Source organism: Anolis sagrei, chromosome 2 (assembly GCF_037176765.1).
Source record: "Anolis sagrei isolate rAnoSag1 chromosome 2, rAnoSag1.mat, whole genome shotgun sequence".
NCBI lineage: Eukaryota > Metazoa > Chordata > Lepidosauria > Squamata > Dactyloidae > Anolis > Anolis sagrei.
The window spans coordinates 49,487,494-49,506,819 of NC_090022.1; the positions used below are offsets into that span (position 1 = coordinate 49,487,494).

The 19,326-nt window shown below is 39.6% G+C and overlaps 1 protein-coding gene across 6 annotated transcripts in view; it reads right to left on the reverse strand.

The window, feature by feature from the left end:
• SRGAP3 (SLIT-ROBO Rho GTPase activating protein 3) overlaps positions 1–19,326 on the reverse strand; it is a 214,210-nt gene that overhangs the window by 20,173 nt on the left and 174,711 nt on the right. For 3 of the 6 annotated variants that reach the window (XM_060766278.2, XM_060766279.2, XM_060766283.2), the window contains exons 12-18: positions 18,479–18,581; positions 12,976–13,036; positions 11,602–11,679; positions 7,069–7,203; positions 2,381–2,486; positions 1,925–2,152; positions 160–239 (exon numbers count right to left, since the gene is read on the reverse strand). In XM_060766278.2, the coding sequence (XP_060622261.2) occupies positions 160–239; positions 1,925–2,152; positions 2,381–2,486; positions 7,069–7,203; positions 11,602–11,679; positions 12,976–13,036; positions 18,479–18,581 (791 nt within the window). Of the gene's footprint in view, positions 1–159; positions 240–1,924; positions 2,153–2,380; positions 2,487–7,068; positions 7,204–11,601; positions 11,680–12,975; positions 13,037–13,803; positions 13,835–18,478; positions 18,582–19,326 lie in introns of those variants that run through there. The other 3 variants (XM_060766282.2, XM_060766281.2, XM_060766284.2) reach the window with 2 other exon arrangements.

The window sequence follows — 19,326 nt, forward strand, 5'->3', positions numbered from 1 at the left end:
TGCTTCCACAGTCAAGTACAGAGAGCCATCTTCCTTAGCCAACAGTCATGTTAGTCCAAAGTAATTTGATTAAAAATTAAGATGCTCTTTGCTGTGTCTCACACAATTTTTGCTAGGTTTCCTTAGACTTAGTTTTCCACAGCTAATTATTACACTCACCATCATCACTGGTGTGCGGCTCTGTCCCGTTGTCATGGTCTGCTTCATCAATGGTACCTGGTTCACTGTGGGGACTGTCACTAGAATTAAATGGGGGCAAATAACATGTTATAAAATAGAGAGAAAAAACAGCTAATTATTTGCTGCTCAGTAAACATGAGGAATCTAGGTTTGCAAAACACTGTTTCAGAATTACCAAGGTTATTATTGTCACATCAAACAAACATTTCAACTAACCTACATACTAATCCAATACATTTATGTACTAAAAAAATGTTTGGGTGCTATGTAACTAAAACTCCCTGTGGCAACATAACAACTATTCTATTACTCTAGTAAGAAGGAGATCTAAGATTAGTTTGAAGTATTGTACTTGATGGAATCTGGCCCAAAAGAGTTTGACCCCTAAAGTTATGTTGCTATATATTTGTCACTTCCGCAGCTTGCCTTAAGTTTCAGATATGTCATCTTCAGGCAGACATAAGAGGATATTTCACTTAAAACTGTCAACTAGATAAAAAGCAGACTCTAATTAATGCAGATAATTTGCAAGAACAATAAAAAGTATTTAAAAAAATAAAAAACACTGGATACATCACAAATATTAAATTCTGGAAGCTGGACTGCATGTGTCATTAAGAATAACACCCAACAGCATATATAAAAGTGTTTTATTGTTAATCTGATGTACATATTTAGGATTAAGGTATATTTTGGCTACCAGTTGGTCACCTCCACTTTTTCTTTCTGTATATGTATATTTATATTTATATTTAGATGTATACTGTACAATGTGTTTATACTGTGTATTTTGATAAGGTCAATTGGCTGAGTAATAAAATCATCTTGTTTAATTAGTTAATGCTTTAATTTGTATATGGTAGTTATTGTTTTGCAAAAAAGAGTGAGTCCTAGGAAAGTATACTGCACGTAATCAGGAGGAAGAAGGATGGGAAGAAATTGGTATGTCTATCAATGGCTATTGGGTACAATGTCAATATGAAACCTGCATATTCAGAGGCAACATACAACCAAAAATCAATTGATGGCCAACAAGTTTGTGGCCCTTCTAGAGCAGTGGTTCTCAACCTGGGGTCCCCAGATGTTTTTGGCCTACAACTCCCAGAAATCCCAGCCAGTTTACCAGCTGTTAGGATCTCTGGGAGTTGAAGGCCAAAAATATCTGGGGACCCCAGGTTGAAAACCACTGTTCTAGAACAGTGGTTCTCAACCTGTGAGTCCCCAGGTGTTTTGGCCTACAAATCCCAGCCAGTTTACCAGCTGTTGGGATTTCTGGGAGTTGAAGGCCAAAATATCTAGAGAGCTTGAGAACCACTGCTCTAGAAACATCTGATTCAGTATGATGGTGAGGTACTACATGGGCTCCTTTAGAAAAGTTTGGTTTTGGATTGCAGCTCCAGAATCCCTCAGCCAATGTGACCACTAGTCATGTTGGCTGGGAGACTCTGGAAAGTGCAGTCCAAAAAGGCTCTGGGTGTAAGTTTGGTGAGGATCTCTTATGTCTTCATGGTAACCAAAACCCAAGGGTCTCTGTCTGGTTTCATGGCTTTCAGAATCATTTCAAGCCTGTTTCAATATGGTGGATGCTTAAAATAGAAAAGCATCATCTTGATCTAAGTAATATTGCTGCAGCATTTCATAATCAAGATCAATAGCACTTATAAAACAAGACTCCCTCACAAAAGAGAAATCCCTAACCTTTCCAAGATGCTCAAAGCAAGGGTTTCATTCCAACATTTCTTACCAGTACTCTTCCCCACCAGTCATGCATTTTTCATAAACAGGTCCTTCAAGTTCCCTGAGACTGGGGAAGATGGCCTCGTGATTGATAATGATGGTTTTGATGACTTCATTGACATGGGCCTGGCAGGACACTGGATCCTGCCCATCTGGAATATGCATCAGGGTTGGTCCAAAGCAGATGGCCAGGTTGTAGGGATCCATCATGTTCTCATCGCTATACTGCGACAAGCTGCAAATACAAGCAACACAAAGCTACCACACCAAGCATCAACTCTTAACCCAGAGGGAGCTCCACAGGCATTTCCTACGGCTGTGCCAAAGAAAGCCATTATTGGCAGTGACAGTTCAAATGGCATCCCTCCCTTATTGCCATCCTAAAATAGGACTGAACAATACTCAAAAGGAAGGGAATTTCAATCTTCCATTACAAAAGTGCCCAGCTAGTGAAGGTACTCACTGGTTGAGGAAAGCAAAGAGATATCTCATGACAATGATGACTGCTCGTGGCAAAGTAATAACAATTTGCTGGATCTGATGCACTCTTTCTGAAACGTTTTCAATTTCTGTAAGACAAAAAATTGTAGGCACCCATTAAAGATGAAAAACGAACATACATAAAATACCAACCTTAGTTCAGACAGATGTATACAGAAAGGAATAGAGTTAGCCGATAGTACTTATTCACTGCACCTAATAGTATTATTATTTATTTTTTCTATCCTGTCTCTTCTCTACCCCCAAAGAGGAACTCAGGACGGCTTACATTTTGGCAGCAATTTGATGCCACTACAAATAAACAATTACAATAATACAACAACCATTAAAATATATAAATATTGTACCCTATTTACCTAAGTCTAATGCTAATCTTTTTTAATTTTTGCTAAATTGTCTCATCAAAATTAGGGTGTGTATTAGATTTGTGTAATACAGTAACTTTAGTGCTAAGCCAAAGCAAAAGGGGAAGCTGCTTCAGGGGCACCTAGGGTTCCTATTTTAGGAACATTTAATGGCTGGGGCGCAATGCTATGTGATTCTGGTATTTGTAGTCTGCTGAAGCATCAATATTGTTTGGCAGAGAAACTCAAGACCTTGTAAAACTATCCCCAACCCCACTGCCTTCCAATACCTCCATAGCATTGGGCCAGGAATGTTAAAGTGGGTTCAATCTGCGGCATAGATGCACCCAAGGTTTTCTTTTCCATTGCTGAAAGCTTTTGTGTTCTAACACTTTTGTTTTTAAAGAAAGTATTTTAAGCATATGGCAATTGTAATACATACTTTTTTGGCCTTACACATTTGGCAGGAAATAGTTGTTTTATTTTTGTTTGTTTGAGGGTTTTGAAAATTGAGGGGTGCATTAGATTCAATTACAGATTAGGCTTGAGTTAAATACAGTACATTTTATTTTTTTTATTTATTTAATGTATTTGTATACCGCCTTTCTCAGCCCGTAGGTGACTCAAGGTGGTTAACAGGGCAAAATTCAATGCTTACAATGTCATAAATACAATTAAAAACATAACATATAATAAAAACTAAACAAATCAATAAAATATAAATTCATAGTGTCTTCTTGTTAAAAACGTTGTCCGGACTCATTGTCTAGTTGTTCCATTTTTCTATGTCAGCTACTCTGCATTTGCAAACACTTGTTCAAAAAGTCATGTCTTGACTTTTTTCCAGAATGTTAAAAGGGAGGTGGCCAATCTAGTATCTATAGGGAAGGCATTCCACAGCCGAGGGGCCACCACCAAGAAGGCCCTGTCTCTCATCTCCGCCAAACATACTTGTGACAATGTACATTGCAAAACAGATTCTTTTTCACACTACACAATTATAGAACAATGGAGTTTTGCGTGGTTTCCAGGTTGCACTGCCGTGTTCTAGTAGCATTTTCTCCTATGTTGGGCTTGCATCTGTGGCTGGCATCTTCAGGATAAAATGCTGCTAAAACATGGCCATAAAGCCTGGAAACCACACAACACCCCAATGATTCTGGCTGTGAAACCCTTCAACAATATATAGCATGGTAGTTTCTGTTTTACTAACACAGGTGCAAGAGGGAGGAATTATCAGTTAGGATTATCAACCAGGAAACTCTAATACCTCACCAAACTACAAACCGCAAGGTATCCTAGGGATGGAAACATGGCAGTTAAAGTAAAATCATAACACTATAGCTGTGTGGTGCAAAACAGACATGGGCTAAAATTTCCATTTAAAGTGAGATCCACCACAATAAGAAAACTGTAGACTAAGAACAAACATGAGAAGAGATCTGTTTATATTTTACCATATCCACAGAGCAGGGAATAGTAATTAAAAGTTGCAGGAGGCCAGGACAGTTATAAACAGTACATAAAGAACTGCTAATTCAACAGTAAGCCAATTACAAGTAAGACATGCTCATAAACAAGCTCAGTGGAACATATCAGTCCTGTAAATCCACACACACACACACACACACACACACAATCTGCTCCCAAACATTTTTCTCAGTTACGGCAAGCCAGATCGCTCTTGGGAAGCCTGGAAGTAGGGCATAATAGTGATAAAACTTTCTCCCAATGTTTCCCTGCAGAGACTGGTATCCCCACAGATGCAGAAGCAAAACTCCACAGTTTAACTAGGTCTTGTGTGATACACTCCTGCATTTTGTATCTGGAACAAGCAACCCAAGAAAATTAGGATGTCCTTTCTGGACACTTTTGCCAAAAAAAAAAAAAAGACAGATTAAACAATACTTTTGCCTGAGAGTAATATTCTTGATTAGTTTAGCCACATTTCCTCTGGCAGCCTTACAATATTAACAATGAGATTTTCTGTGCAATAACATATTTAAACACAATGAAATACTAATTTTAATTTGGACAAAACAAACCCTTATATTATTTTGTAGATTTAGAAATAAAACTATGCTGTTGGGGTCTTGATGCTCCTCAAAGTAGTGATCAATATATTAAACATATTTCTTAGAAATAGGTATAAGCAGTATGAACACTGGGGTGCAATTATTATCTGAATGTAACAGTTTTGATTATTCACGTTTGTTACTGTGCTCCCTATGATAAACTGGTTCATGCAAATGTCGCAGTTCTCACTTCCACCAACATTAAGAACTAACCTCCTGCTTGTTAGGACTGTGGGAAAGATTGACTGTCTCCCCAGCTAACCACACAGCCAGTCGTGGATTTTGTGGCACTGCAGACCTCTGAGGTATGCAAATGCCCTGTGACATGAACAAGGTTACATGTTGCCAAAAGTCAGTCAGCCCAACTGAGCACAATCCAAGGGAAATCATATCAACTTCCTCCTGTGCCACAATTCAAGCTCCAAAGAGGAAAAATATGCTCTGCACCATTAGCCTTTCTCTCTTCATTGGAACATGAGGTAATAAACAGCATTTTTTGGCTCCCATTTGTCTACTTTTTTGTCCTTGCACATAATTTCAGATAAGAAATAGGACAGCAGTTGAGTTGAACAGCTCTCAAGATGTCTGATGTCTACTCTTCTGTTTAAATGAGAGCTGGAATAGAGCAAGAATATGCAACATGGTTTTGTCCAAAAGCCATATTCCAAGAACCCCATTCTTCCTAATAATTTTGCCATATTGACTGGAGATTATAGAGCAGGCCTGCACAACCTGTTGATCTCCAGGTGTTTGAGCCTCCAACACACAGAAGGCCTAGCTAGCTTGTTCAATGGTCAGGAATACTGGGAGTCCAAAACATCTGGAAGGCCACAGGTTATGCAGGCCTGTTTTAGATGTGATAGATCCAAACACCTGGAACACCTAGTTTAATTATATTGAAATATAAGCATATACTTATGCATACCTCCAAATGTATAAACATGTACTGAATCTGTAACATATCCATGATTGTATTGTGGTATATTTCTGTTCAGCAGTCTGCACAGTCTAGTGGTTTGAACATTGGACGAGGACTCTAGAGACCAGAGTTCCAATACCCATAGCCATAGAAACCCCCAGATGGCCTTGGGTAAGTCACACTCTCTCAGTCTCAGAGGATGGCAAAGACAACCCCCCTCTGAACAAATCTTCCAAAGAAAACTCCATGACATGTTCCGTCTTAAGGACACCAAATGTCAGAAATGATGAAGGCATACATCAACATATTTTTGTTCAGTGGTCCAAGCCAGTCGTCATACATTATTTGGCAATCGTTACTTTAGCACCTTGATGAAAGCACATTATTATCCTGACAGACTGCAGACAACAGCTAGATGGACATGAAGTTTGAGAATAATGTGTGAATTGCTACCATTTGATATACTTGGGAGTAAGGAAAGATGTTTTCACCCAATGAATTAATGATATCTATCTCTCATTCATATACATGGGAGAACAGGCTCATATTTCATTGTACATACCATAGAACTGTTGAATTCCCTTGCCAAAAGTGATTTGCAACATATTCAAATATAAGTCTAATTTAAGACATTGTTTGCCTTTTTGCACCTAAGACAACTTAGTTGGAACTGAACTGTGTTGAAATCAATGCCTCTTAAAACATGAATAAATGACTAGCATATCAACAGAGTTCATTGGAACTGAACTATTTCAGCTAGGACAAAAACATAACAGAGCCCAAACTAAAAACGGAGAAGTGAAGAAACAGAGAGTAAGAATAAAAACCACCAAGGAAACATTGTGCAACTCTGAAATGGTAATATAAAATGATGCAAGCTAAGATATGAATATACAAGAAATATTGAGTTTCTATTTTGCTGTATTGTTGTAGGCTTTCTATTTGTCAAATCCTATTTCAACAAATTTCTATTTGTATTGTATTGTATTGCCTGATTGTATTCTTGAGGGCTTTTCTATTTTTCAGAGACCAGAAGATCATTTTTTCAGAGTCTAAAAATGAAAGTGAAGCTAGCATTCCAAGTTCAACACCCTGAAAAGGGGAGTTGGGTGAAGGAAGTCATCTTGGTCTGAAGTAACCACAAGTCATGGCAGAAAACTTGCAAATTACTGCATAGTAATTGTCAGCTAAGACTTAAATAAGCAAGCAATTCCTCCACTTTGTAGTCTAAGGTCTAGAAAAATAAAGGATCATGGTGTATAAAATTTAAGAAGTTGGTTTTACCATTTCTTAAATTAGTTACTGTACTTACTTATAGTAGAGATCAAGTCTTGAAACCTTTCCTTAGGAAAGAGTGGATTTTCCAGTCCCCGGAAATACAGTTTTAAGACCCCAGCAACAGAATTGATGTCACGTTCATTCTGATCATCAGCAAGAGGATCTTCACCTAGATAGTGAAAAGATTTATTTTTAACATTAGAGTTTATTTCCAGTTTAGGAGAGAACAGAGTTTGGACTAGTTACAAATAACTCAACAGTCAAAAGCTTTTGTAATCAAGCAGACCTTTGGCTCACAAATCTTGTGTCAAAAAGTGCTTTTGGTGGGATAGCATTTTATCTAGTTTGATGTTTTTAAAGTTGTTTTAGCATGGTTTATGAATTCTTTTAACACAAAATGTCATTTGGCACATGATTATTGCTCTTGTCCCCTTGTTTCCTTGGAAATACTTCACGACATTCTTAGATGAATCTGAGTAATTAAAAACAAGTTTTGAAAACTCCACTCTGAAATACTTGATCAACTTCTAACTTGCTCACAGGTTTTTAAAATACCTTCTGAAAGGCTTAGAAATGAGTATGCAGTACATTATTTTATGGCATGAAAAATCGAAAGTACTATACTTGTTCTGCCCCCACACTATCTTAACTACTTGGAAGGTGAACTGGCTGCACAGGGAACAGATCAGATAGTTGAATCAAACAAGAATTGATTAACTGACATTAATTTTAGACTTTATCTCCTCCTTAATCTCACTGCAAAGTCTTTATGAGGAGAGGTAAAGTCTTTGAGAGAAAGACAAGTTGTGGCCAAACTGAGGAGCTTGAATCTTTATTTCTTTTTATTGATTCTTTATTGTATGTTGTTGTTCATTCGTTCAGTCGTCTCCGACTCTTCGTGACCTCATGGACCAGCCCACGCCAGAGCTCCCTGTCGGCCGTTACCACCCCCAGCTCCCTCAAGGTCAGTCCAGTCACTTCAAGGATGCCATCCATCCATCTTGCCCTTGGTCGGCCCCTCTTCCTTTTGCCTTCCACCTTCCCCAGCATAATTGTCTTCTCTAGGCTTTCCTGTCTCCTCATGATGTGGCCAAAGTACTTCAACTTTGTCTCTAGTATCTTTCCCTCCAGTGAGCAGTCGGGCTTTATTTCCTGGAGGATGGACTGGTTGGATCTTCTCGCAGTCCAAGGCACTCTCAGAACTTTCCTCCAACACCACAGCTCAAAAGCATCGATCTTCCTTCGCTCAGCCTTCCCTAAGGTCCAGCTCTCACATCCGTAGGTGACTACAGGGAATACCATGGCTTTGACTAGGCGGATCTTTGTTGCCAGTCTGATGTCTCTACTCTTTACTATTTTATCGAGATTGGACATTGCTCTCCTCCCAAGAAGTAAGCGTCTTCTGATTTCCTGGCCACAGTCTGCATCTGCAGTAATCTTTGCACCTAGAAATACAAAGTCTGTCACGGCCTCCACGGTTTCTCCCTCTATTTTCCAGTTGTCAATCATTCTTGTTGCCATAATCTTGGTTTTTTTGACGTTTAGCTGCAACCCGGCTTTTGCGCTTTCTTCTTTCACCTTGATTAGAAGGCTCCTCAGCTCCTCCTCGCTTTCGGCCATCAGAGTGGTGTCATCTGCATATCTGAGGTTGTTAATGTTTCTTCCAGCAATTTTCACCCCAGCTTTGCATTCATCCAGCCCCGCACATCGCATGATGTGTTCTGCATACAAGTTAAAAAGGTTGGGGGAGAGGATGCAGCCTTGCCGTACTCCTTTCCCAATCTTGAACCAGTCTGTTGTTCCGTGGTCAGTTCTGACTGTTGCTACTTGGTCCTTGTACAGATTCCTCAAGAGAGAGACAAGGTGGCTTGGGATGCCCATCCCACTAAGAACTTGCCACAATTTATTATGATCTACACAGTCAAAGGCTTTAGAATAGTCAATGAAGCAGAAGTAGATGTTTTTCTGAAACTCCCTGCCTTTCTCCATTATCCAGCGGATATTGGCAATTTGGTCTCTCGTTCCTCTACCTTTTCTAAACCCAGCTTGAACATCTGGCAACTCTCGCTCCATGTATTGCTGGAGTCTTCCTTGCAGGATCTTGAGCATTACCTTACTGGCATGAGAAATAAGGGCCACTGTACGGAAGTTGGAGCAGTCTTTCGCATTTCCCTTTTTTGGTATGGGGATATAAGTTGATTTTTTCCAGTCTGATGGCCATTCTTGTGTTTTCCATATTTGCTGGCAAATGGCATGCATCACCTTGACAGCATCATCTTTTAAGATTTTAAACAGTTCAGCTGGGATCCCGTCGTCTCCTGCTGCCTTGTTGTTAGCAATGCTTCTTAAGGCCCATTCAACCTCACTCCTCAGGATGTCTGGTTCTAATTCATTCACCACACCGTCGAAACTATCCTCGATATTATTATCCTTCCTATACAGATCTTCTGTATAGTCTCGCCACCTTCTCTTGATCTCTTCAGCTTCTGTTAGGTCCCTGCCATCTTTGGTTCTTATCATACCAATTTTTGCCTGAAATTTACCTCCAATGTTTCTAATTTTCTGGAAGAGGTCTCTTGTCCTTCCTATTCTGTTGTCTTCCTCCACTTCCATGCATTGCTTATTTAAAAATAGTTCCTTATCTCTTCTGGCTAACCTCTGGAATTGCGCATTTAACTGGGCATATCTCCCTTTTTCACGGTTTCCTTTTGCTTTCCTCCTTTCTTGGGCTACTTCCAGTGTCTCAGCAGACAACCATTTTGCCTTCTTGGTTTTCTTTTTCTTTGGGACGTACTTTGTTGCCGCCTCCTGAACAATGTCTCGGACTTCTGTCCATAGTTCTTCTGGGACTCTGTTTACTAAATCTAGTCCTTCAAATCTGTTCTTCACTTCCACTGTATATTCGCTAGGAATGTTAGTGAGATCATATCTAACTGGTCTGTGTATTTTCCCTGATCTCTTTAGTTTTATTCTAAATTGGGCAATAAGAAGTTCGTGATCTGAGCTACAGTCAGCCCCAGGTCTTGTTTTCACCGACTGGATGGATGTCCGCCACCTTTGGCTGCAAAGGATGTAGTCAATCTGATTTCGGTGTTGACCGTCTGGTGAGGTCCATGTGTAAAGCCGCCTTTTAGGTTGTTGGAAGAGAGTATTCGTTATACACAGCGAGTTTTCCTGGCAAAATTCTATCAGCCTGCGTCCCGCTTCATTTTGTTCTCCCAGACCATGCTTGCCTGTGATCCCTGTTGTCATTTGACTTCCCACCTTGGCATTCCAGTCTCCTGTAATGAAAATAATGTCTCTTTTTGGTGTATTATCCAGTAGGTCCTGCAGATCCTCATAGAACTGATCTACTTCTGTTTCTTCAGCAGCTGTGGTTGGGGCGTATATTTGGATCACTGTAATGTTGAAAGGCTTTCCTTGCACTCGAATTGAGATCATTCTGTCATTTTTTGGGTTGTATCCAAGCACCGCTTTAGCGAATTTCTTATTAATTATGAAGGCTACTCCATTTCTTCGATGTTCCTCTTGTCCGCAGTAGTAGATTTGGTGGTCTTCTGATGTGAAGTGGCCCATTCCAGTCCATTTCAGTTCGCTGACCCCCAGAATGTCTATCTTTAGTCTTGACATCTCACCAATAACAACATCCAATTTGCCCTGGCTCATAGATCTTACATTCCAGGTTCCTATGGTGTGTTGATCTTTAGAGCATCGGATTCGTCGTTCACCTCCAGTACCGTCGGCCGCTAGCCTTCCTTTCGGCTTTGAGCTAGCTGCGTCATCACATCTGGGGCTAGTTGAACTTATCCTCTGCTCCTCCCCAGTAGCATTTTGGCCATCTTCCGACCTGGGAGTCCCATCTTCCAATGGCATACCGACATATCTCTGGTTGTACTGGTCCATTTAGTTTTCTTGGCAAGGATACTGGAGTGGTTTGCCATTGCCTTCCCCAGGGATCACGCTTGGTCTGACCTCTCTGCCACAACCGTCCCGTCTTGGGTGTCCCTTCACGGTTTCGCTCATGACATCATTGAGGTGCTCAAGCTCCAGCGCCCCGACAAGGCGGTGATCCTTTGCTGGAGTCTTTATTGTATACACTGCCTCTAAAATGGTCTCAATATTTATCTCTGACTGGACTTGAATACAGCTCCAAATGGATGTGTGATATGGTAGACCCTCCAACCCTCCTTTCTCTTCACCTTCCAGTCACAAAAAGGCAGACTCTCCCAAGAACCTGAGGTTCTGCCTCTGAGGGGATTCTTAAAGGTGCAAGGTGATGGAGGCATTCAAATGCAAAGAGGCTGTCTAGTCTGACCCTCCAGTAACTCTGTACATAAAATATTAATCTCGCTAAGTAAAAGGGGCTTAACTATTTTTAAACAGTGAGGGTCTTCATGGGGCATGATAATACCCCATCACCATCCCTTAAAACTCAAACTCTAAGAATGAAATCAAGTAGTCAAAACAATTTTTCACCTTCATAAACAGCTTTCATATTATTAGAGTTTGAAGTTGAAAGAAAAGTAGCACCAAGGGTACATATAAGAATCACAGACTACTCACATACCTCTCTCAAATGAGTTCTTGATATCATTTACTTCAACCTGAGATCCGGGAACTCTAAAAATACCCTGCTGCTGTAGACCTAAAATAAATAAAGGTTAAAAAATAAAGGTCTACTGTATGGGGGTGACAATGGGATTGGAATAAACCCCCACAGTTTCAGATATTTTTGTTCTTGTTTTGATATATATACACAGACTGAAAGAATAGCAAAATCTTGTCAAAATATCAAAGTTTTCCCACTTCACAAATAAACATACAAATTTAAAGCAATTATAGATGGCACTTACAAGTACATCTAATAATACTTTGTCTACAGATATAATCAGAGCTTGAAAAAGTTACAATTCCCAGAATCTTCATCCAGAGCGGCCAGTCCCCAGGCCAGCTTGAGAGTTCTTCAAATGGTAGTCCTCAAAAAAATACTTTTCCTGAGCTTGAGATAAATGACAGCAGGACAAGTCAACGCAGGGTACCTGAACTCTTGTCAGATATCCTTCATTTCCGTCAGTACAGTTTTTGCAATGAGAGAGGAGATTCAACTATAAAATAATTATTAATTTCTCTCTCTTTGCAAGTGAAAGTATCTTAAAGATAAACTTCACTGCTAAACAACACAGTGCTAAGGTAAGCAAGGCTAAGTCACATAAAGTTGGAAAAGACCACAAGGACCATCCAGTCCAATTCTCAATCCAATGTCTTTTCACTAAGACTACCTATACTATGCAACTGTGTCCATAGGGGAACCATTCATGGGAAGAGAATTCTCTCCAGCAGAAGTTAAAAATGTCCCAGGGGATTTAACATCTTCTAACTTGCCCTAGAATAAAAATGGATCCTTTATCATCAATATTCTTAACAATATAATTCAGTAAATGAAAAGCCTGCAAGCAATCCCACAAGCTCAAACAATACAATTTGATCCATAAGCACACATACAGTCCAAGTATTTATCACTGTAAAATATTTCTTTGATGCTAAATAGTCAATCCTTCATATTTGCTTAGGTTAGAGGCACATGACTTCCACGAATGTGAGCAAACCTCTAATTTTTAAAAAATGCTAATTTTTAAGCTGAGAAAATACCTTTCTAGGTATATCTAGATCTTTTAACACAACCCTGTGACCAACCTCCACCCGAAGCCAAACACAGAATTGTACTGGAAGATCTACAGGTTCCTAGAGAGAATATCTTAATCAAAATTTGCAAATGTCAAACTTGAAAATGTGGAAGGACAGTTGTATACATTAACTAGTTATAAGCAACTTTTGGTTCATCTAGTCTAATATATTGGCACATCGGTTTCCATATTTGATGCAAATTTTTTGGAGGGTACAACCTCCAATAAAGACACTGATACTGAGAATGTGAACTTACCATATAAATTGATGTATCGAATACAGCTTTCAACCACAAGTGGAATAGCTTGTCCTGAATCCTTAAAATTAATATCAAAAATGTTTTAAAATGAGTATAATGATTGGATGATGGAGTCAATGTTTTAAGAACATAGCCAAGCAAAGATCGTGCAAGAAATCCCAGGATGAAGAATCAGCTCTGTTAGTGTAGCCACAGAATTAGCAAGAAATTAAGGTAACAATGATCATATGTGATTTTTACCCAAGCAGTGCTTCATTTATACTGCATACAGTTAGTTGTGATAATGTTATTTGGCAAGAGAAATGAGAAGTGGCTCCTAGTGTCAACCTGACTTACACTGAAGCAACATATGAAAATAATGTAACTAGATCATAACTTCATACTGTACAAAAGTATAGGTAGAAGTCACACCAGGTCTTTCAGAAAAAAATACAAACTGGTGCACCTCCAGATAGGTTGGATTGCAACTCCCATCACCCTTCAATAAGTCCTTCTAATACCATGCTGGTTGGGATTGGTGGAAGCCTTAGAACAACCAATCTGGAGGGTTGCTAGATCCAGAAAGGTTTCACTGTTCCTTGATTCTACCATAGAAACATTTACAGTTTCCAGAAAATGTCTGAGATCCTGGACAGAGGGAGAGTGACCATGAACAGGTCGGCTTTCTTATCTCCTGCTAACTCAACACACATGTGAACTCCTTTAAGGGGAGAGTTTGAAACATGTTTAGCACATGATTATATAAGTGCATCTTTTCATTTTAGTTCTGTTGCTTCTACTAAATCCACATTTTTGTTTCCAGAGAGGAGGCCTTCTAGTAAATACCTGGTTTCTTGTTCGAGCATTTCTTCTTCCTCTGATAAGCAAGTAAAGCAGCGAAGTAGGGAAAAAAGAAAAGGTTAAGCAAGAACAGATCAGTTAAAGTAAGTACATTCTCCAGAGGCTATGAAAGCTCAAATGCAATGGCAGCTTAGAAAGATCTAATCCAAGCTCCAACATCCCATGTAGTAAATGCTTAGTATGCAACCTCTCTGCCTCAGTGAGGGGTTTTCCAGGACTTCCTGTCAGAATTTATTTCCATTTCTCCAACAGACCCATCACCAAGATCTTCAGATTCAGCAACTTACCCTTCACTACCCTACTGGCAAAAAAGGAGGAGCCTTTTAGAGAACAAAAGAGGTTCCCTATCGAGAACTGAAATGCCTTGACTTGCAATGTTACTATGGAACTTGGTTTGTTTTTATTTATTTTGTTGGGTTTTTTTTAAGGGGGCATTGGTGGAGCTGTTTTCTTTTATCTATTATGCATATTTTGTTATAATTTATAGTTAAATTTTATTTCAATTATTTTATTGGGTTGTTGTAGAACTTTTGAGATGTATGGCCATGATCTAAAAGCATTCTCTCCTGATGTTTCACCTGCATCTATGGCAGGCATCCTCACAGGTTGTGAGGTCTGTTGGAAACTAGGAAAAATGGGTTTATATATCTGTGGGAAGCCTGAAAAACCTACAATAACCCAGTGATTCCAGCCTTGAAAGCCTTCGACAATATATTTTACTTGGATTTCACATAGGAACCCATGAAGAACGGTTTTGGACCAGAGAGAAGCCCTATTTGGTCTAGCCTTCCAGTTACATACACAAACTGTTACCTACAGAAAGCAGTCAATGAGATCTTCTTTCTCATGCTTCCTAGAAGCTGACAGATACATATTGCTTATGATATATGTGTTGATATATAACCACATATATCCATCATTACTAGTAGCCATTGATAATTTCTTTTTTTTCCTTAGGGAATGGGATTGTAAATTTGTGCCAGACAAAATCACATTTTCTGAACTTCTGATGTTTTTCAGACATATATCAGCACCTTGAAATGGGCATGGAAGCAACCAGAAACCAAGGCAATGTAATCAGTGTTAAAGGATTAACACTGGATGGCACATCTCTTCTGAGCAAATCTTGCCAAGAAAACCCTGTGAGAGCTTCACTTTAGGATACGCATACCCAATGTGGAACACATCTCACCATGTTAAAACAGGGGTGTGGCTCTTAATGAGACATGCTGCATTATCACGAGGTGTCTGCACCCTACACCACTGGAGAAATTACACTGTTTAGCCAGTATTGCACCACCTGACATCCTCCGGGAAGTAGCAGCCAATAATGAAAGGACCAAGGCAGTAACATCTCTGACCAATCCCCTGTTTGGATATCAGCCAGCATGTCAACTACTTAAATCAAGAAATAGTTCTAAGATCAACAGAGATAGTCGCAGGAACAGCTAAGCAAGCAAGAGTTCAAAAGTGGCAGGCTCAAACCCAGCACCTCAATTCATGGCGGATACCAAATGAGAGACTCCCTCCCAGTCACACAGAAGCAACTTGGAAGGCACTGAACAGATTGGCACCATGAGATGCAGAGCCAACCTTAAGAAATGGGGCTACAAAGAGGAGTCCACAACATGCAAGTGTGGAGAAGAGCAAACCACAGACCACCTACTACAATGCAGTCTGAACCCTGCCACATGCACAATGGAGGACCTTCTTATAGCAACACCACAGGCACTCCAAGTGGCCAGCTACTGGTCAAAGGGGATTTAATAAAATACCAAGTTTTTAAACTTTGTGTTTTCTCAAATACACCAAAATTGTACCCTTGGTTCGCTCCTGACATGATAAATAAAAGATCCAAAATTATTTGAAGGCACATAACAACAAAAAGCAGCACTAATCAGACAATGAGGGCCAAGAACCCTTGTATGATTGCACATATCAAATCAGAAAGCCTATGGCTTAAGATACTGATTGTAACCCTCTATTTACACAAAGATCTCAGAGCAGTTTATACACAGAGAATATTGTTTCTCTCCTAGGCATTTTAATACATCTCAATCTTCTTAGTAGAATAGTATCACTTGATTTTAGACATTTCTCTCAAACTAGGATGTATGTTAAACCCTACAATGGGAAATCCCAAGTACAGAAACAAGCTCTTTAGAAATTTATATTGCGCATTAGTCAAGCCAAGATAAACCTTTCACTCCACCACAAACAAAAGTCACAATTTATTCTAAACCACTGAAACCATTCAAAGAGCAATTTCCTTTTGTACAACAACAGGGATGCTTAGATGTGTTTTCACAATACTCTATACTGCTTTAAACAACACAAATCTTTCAGCATACCAAATTTAGCACTGTATTTTTAAGATCTGCCCAAGGCATATAGCTGAATACCAAATGAAACTGGATAGCAAGCTTGTACCAATTCCTCAATCCAATTAAAGATTCTATTTCTTCAACATCTCTTAGCTTACAGTTCTTCCCAACTAGCGGTGAGATCTATGGAGCTCTGAGATTATTTTTTTCAAATGAATCTTCCAATTATTTTTAACATAGTCGGAGAAAAGTAGCTTGCCAAGCATATGTAATGACACACACACCCACAAACATATACACACACCTTTCTTTTGAAAAATGGAACCCAACTATATCAGGCCCATGTAAATAAATATGGTCATGTATAAATATGTGAGAGGAAGTCATAGGGAGGAGGGAGCAAGCTTGTTTTCTGCTGCCCTGGAGACTAGGACGCCGAACAATGGCTTTAAACTACAAGAAAGGAGATTCCATCTGAACATTAGGAAGAACCTTCTGACTGTGAGAGCCATTCAGCAGTGGAACTCTCTGCCCCAGAGTGTGGTGGAGGGTCCTTTTTTGGAAACTTTTAAACAGAGGCTGGATGGCCATCTGTCCCCCCTGCATCTTGATGGGGGGTTGGACTGGATGGCCCATGAGGTCTCTTCCAACTCTATGATTCTATGATTCATGCAGCAATACACAACACACCTGAACACGAATTTTTACCCTCCAGCCTTCAGAAACTGTGGATTTATGTCTTTATAATCTGGAATCAAATGAAGTTCTTTTTAAGATATCCATTATAGGTGTCCTTAAAGATTCAGCACTGCCACCAAGGTTTATTGGTCTTGCTATCAAATGATGTCAAGTTGTTGTTGGTGGGGCTCTGTGCCTCCAAGTGACATAAGAGAAAGCTATCATAGAGTTTTCTTGGGAAGATTTGGTCATAGCGAGTGTTTCTTTGTCTGCCTCCAAGAGGAAATTACTTGCTCACAGTCACCCAGTGGATTTCTATTGCTAAATTATGATTTGAACTCTGGTCTCCAGAGTAGTAGTCCAGGGCTCAAATTACTAGAACCTTTCATTCATTCAAGCTGATACATCAGGTGAGATGTTGCTAGACACAAATTCTTAGCTATCTGTACTCTGGTAGCCTTTAGACTACTGTAATGCATTGCAGGTAGGACTGCCTTGAAAAACAATCCAGAAACTGCCTCTGGTACAGAATAGGAGCCTTGTCACACAGCACTATTATAGCAGTATATTTTCATTTTAGATGCTATGGCTGAATCCTTGTAGTTTGGTCAGACCTAAGAATAATTTTGACTAAGACTTCTAAAGACCACTCCTAAACTGCCAATCCCAGGATTATATTAGATGGCAACATGGACATTCCAGACAAGAAACAATCAGAGCCAGCTAATCACCTCCCAACAAAGGATCCCCCAGGCAGTAACAAGCCAGACCTTGAAAACTGCTAGACCATTAAATGCTAATCAAGGTGGCCAATTGCTACATTCACACCTACCTCGAACAGACAACCTAGACATTCCACAGATATATAAACCCCATTTTCCTAGTTTCCAACAGACCTTACAACTTCTGAGGATGCTTGCCATAGATGCAAGTGAAACGTCAGGAAAGAATGCTTCTGGAACATGGCCATACAGCCCAGAAAACACACAACAACCCAGTGATTCCGGCCATGAAAGCCTTCAACAATACATATAGCCACATATTTTCTATAGTTCTATTGTTTTCCTTCAGGACAGTTAATAACTCACTGTTTATAGAACAAATTAATTGATAGAAATTTTGCTAATCTTGATCACATCTTGCCTTTCTTAAATGAAAGAGGCACTTTAATCTGAGCGCCAGAATCTTTCAGGATTTTTGTTTTAACCTTGATCCCCTGTAAATCTCTTTTCATGGGAGACAGCCATTCTGCATTTAAATTCCAGGATATCTTTACGGATAACAGCTTATAAAACCATGGTGGTTCTGTCTGAATCGATAAGATATGGCAGATTGCAATTAGCCTGCTGACAGGCTCAAAGGGTGCTGAGTTCCCATCCCGTTCTGCAAGGTTCTTGTCTGTTATCTCATCCTACCAAGTTGGCACGGTACAAGAACAGGTACCGCACATGCCTTGCCACTACAACAAAGACAGGTAGCCACAACAGAAATGATCACTGAGGCAGAGAGCATACTAAACATTTTAATGGTGTAATGTGCAGTGCATGGGAAAGCCCAGGTCCAAGAAAAGGAAGCAGGTCAGTGGTTAGAAGAGGAAAAAAATATGCTACCATTACATCCACAGTGTTCACAGACTCTGACTGTTAGACAGCAAGTACCTTAATGAATGTTTCCATATTGCCGTTAAAGAGTTTATGATTATAGACTGAGAGAGGCCTAGGTCTCCTCATTTTCTGTGGTTTAGGGGGAAGACAGGGGGGCCTGAGAAAAATGGAACAAAAGAGACCAACAAAACATCAACGTGAATACAATGGCAGGGAAAGATCTCAAAGACTGCAAGTAAAAAAAAAAGTCCTCAGAAGGGAGAGGGAAGACTCTGTAGGGATTAATGCGTCAACTACACTGTATGAACACCACCATCTTCATATCTTCCTCCAATATTGTTATCCTTTTAATTACTGGTGATGAGGAACAGAGATAAAAAGGCTCCCCAGCATCTTAAGAGTACAATGCTAGGTCCCCATTCCAAAGAAATGTTTTATTATAATAGGAGGGAAGGGGTTTAAATGTAATCCACTCTGAACAAGGCAAAATGTTGACTATGAGATAGGATTTAAATATTGCATCAGCTATCCAGGAATATTGCAAAGCACAAGTAAATCTGACCTTCTTGGGAAAATGTCTGAGAACTCCACCTGGAGCTATCCATGCTATCGTGGTTCTAGCTTTTCAAAACACTGCACTAACTCTCGTCTCATAGCCATCCATTCATATCCCTGACCTAAAAAGGTCACTGCCCCCCTGGGGGACTCAAAAGTACTATTAGATTATGATGAAGTATATTTGAAGTGACCTCCACATTTACTGAAATGCAAAAAGTCTATTTTTGTACAGTTGTCACTTATCAAGATGCTTTACATTTCAATATTCTCATATGCTTGGTTAAATAAAGAATTTCATGTATGAAGAAAGTTATTTTTTGTTTGCAAATAAGAAAAAAATCACA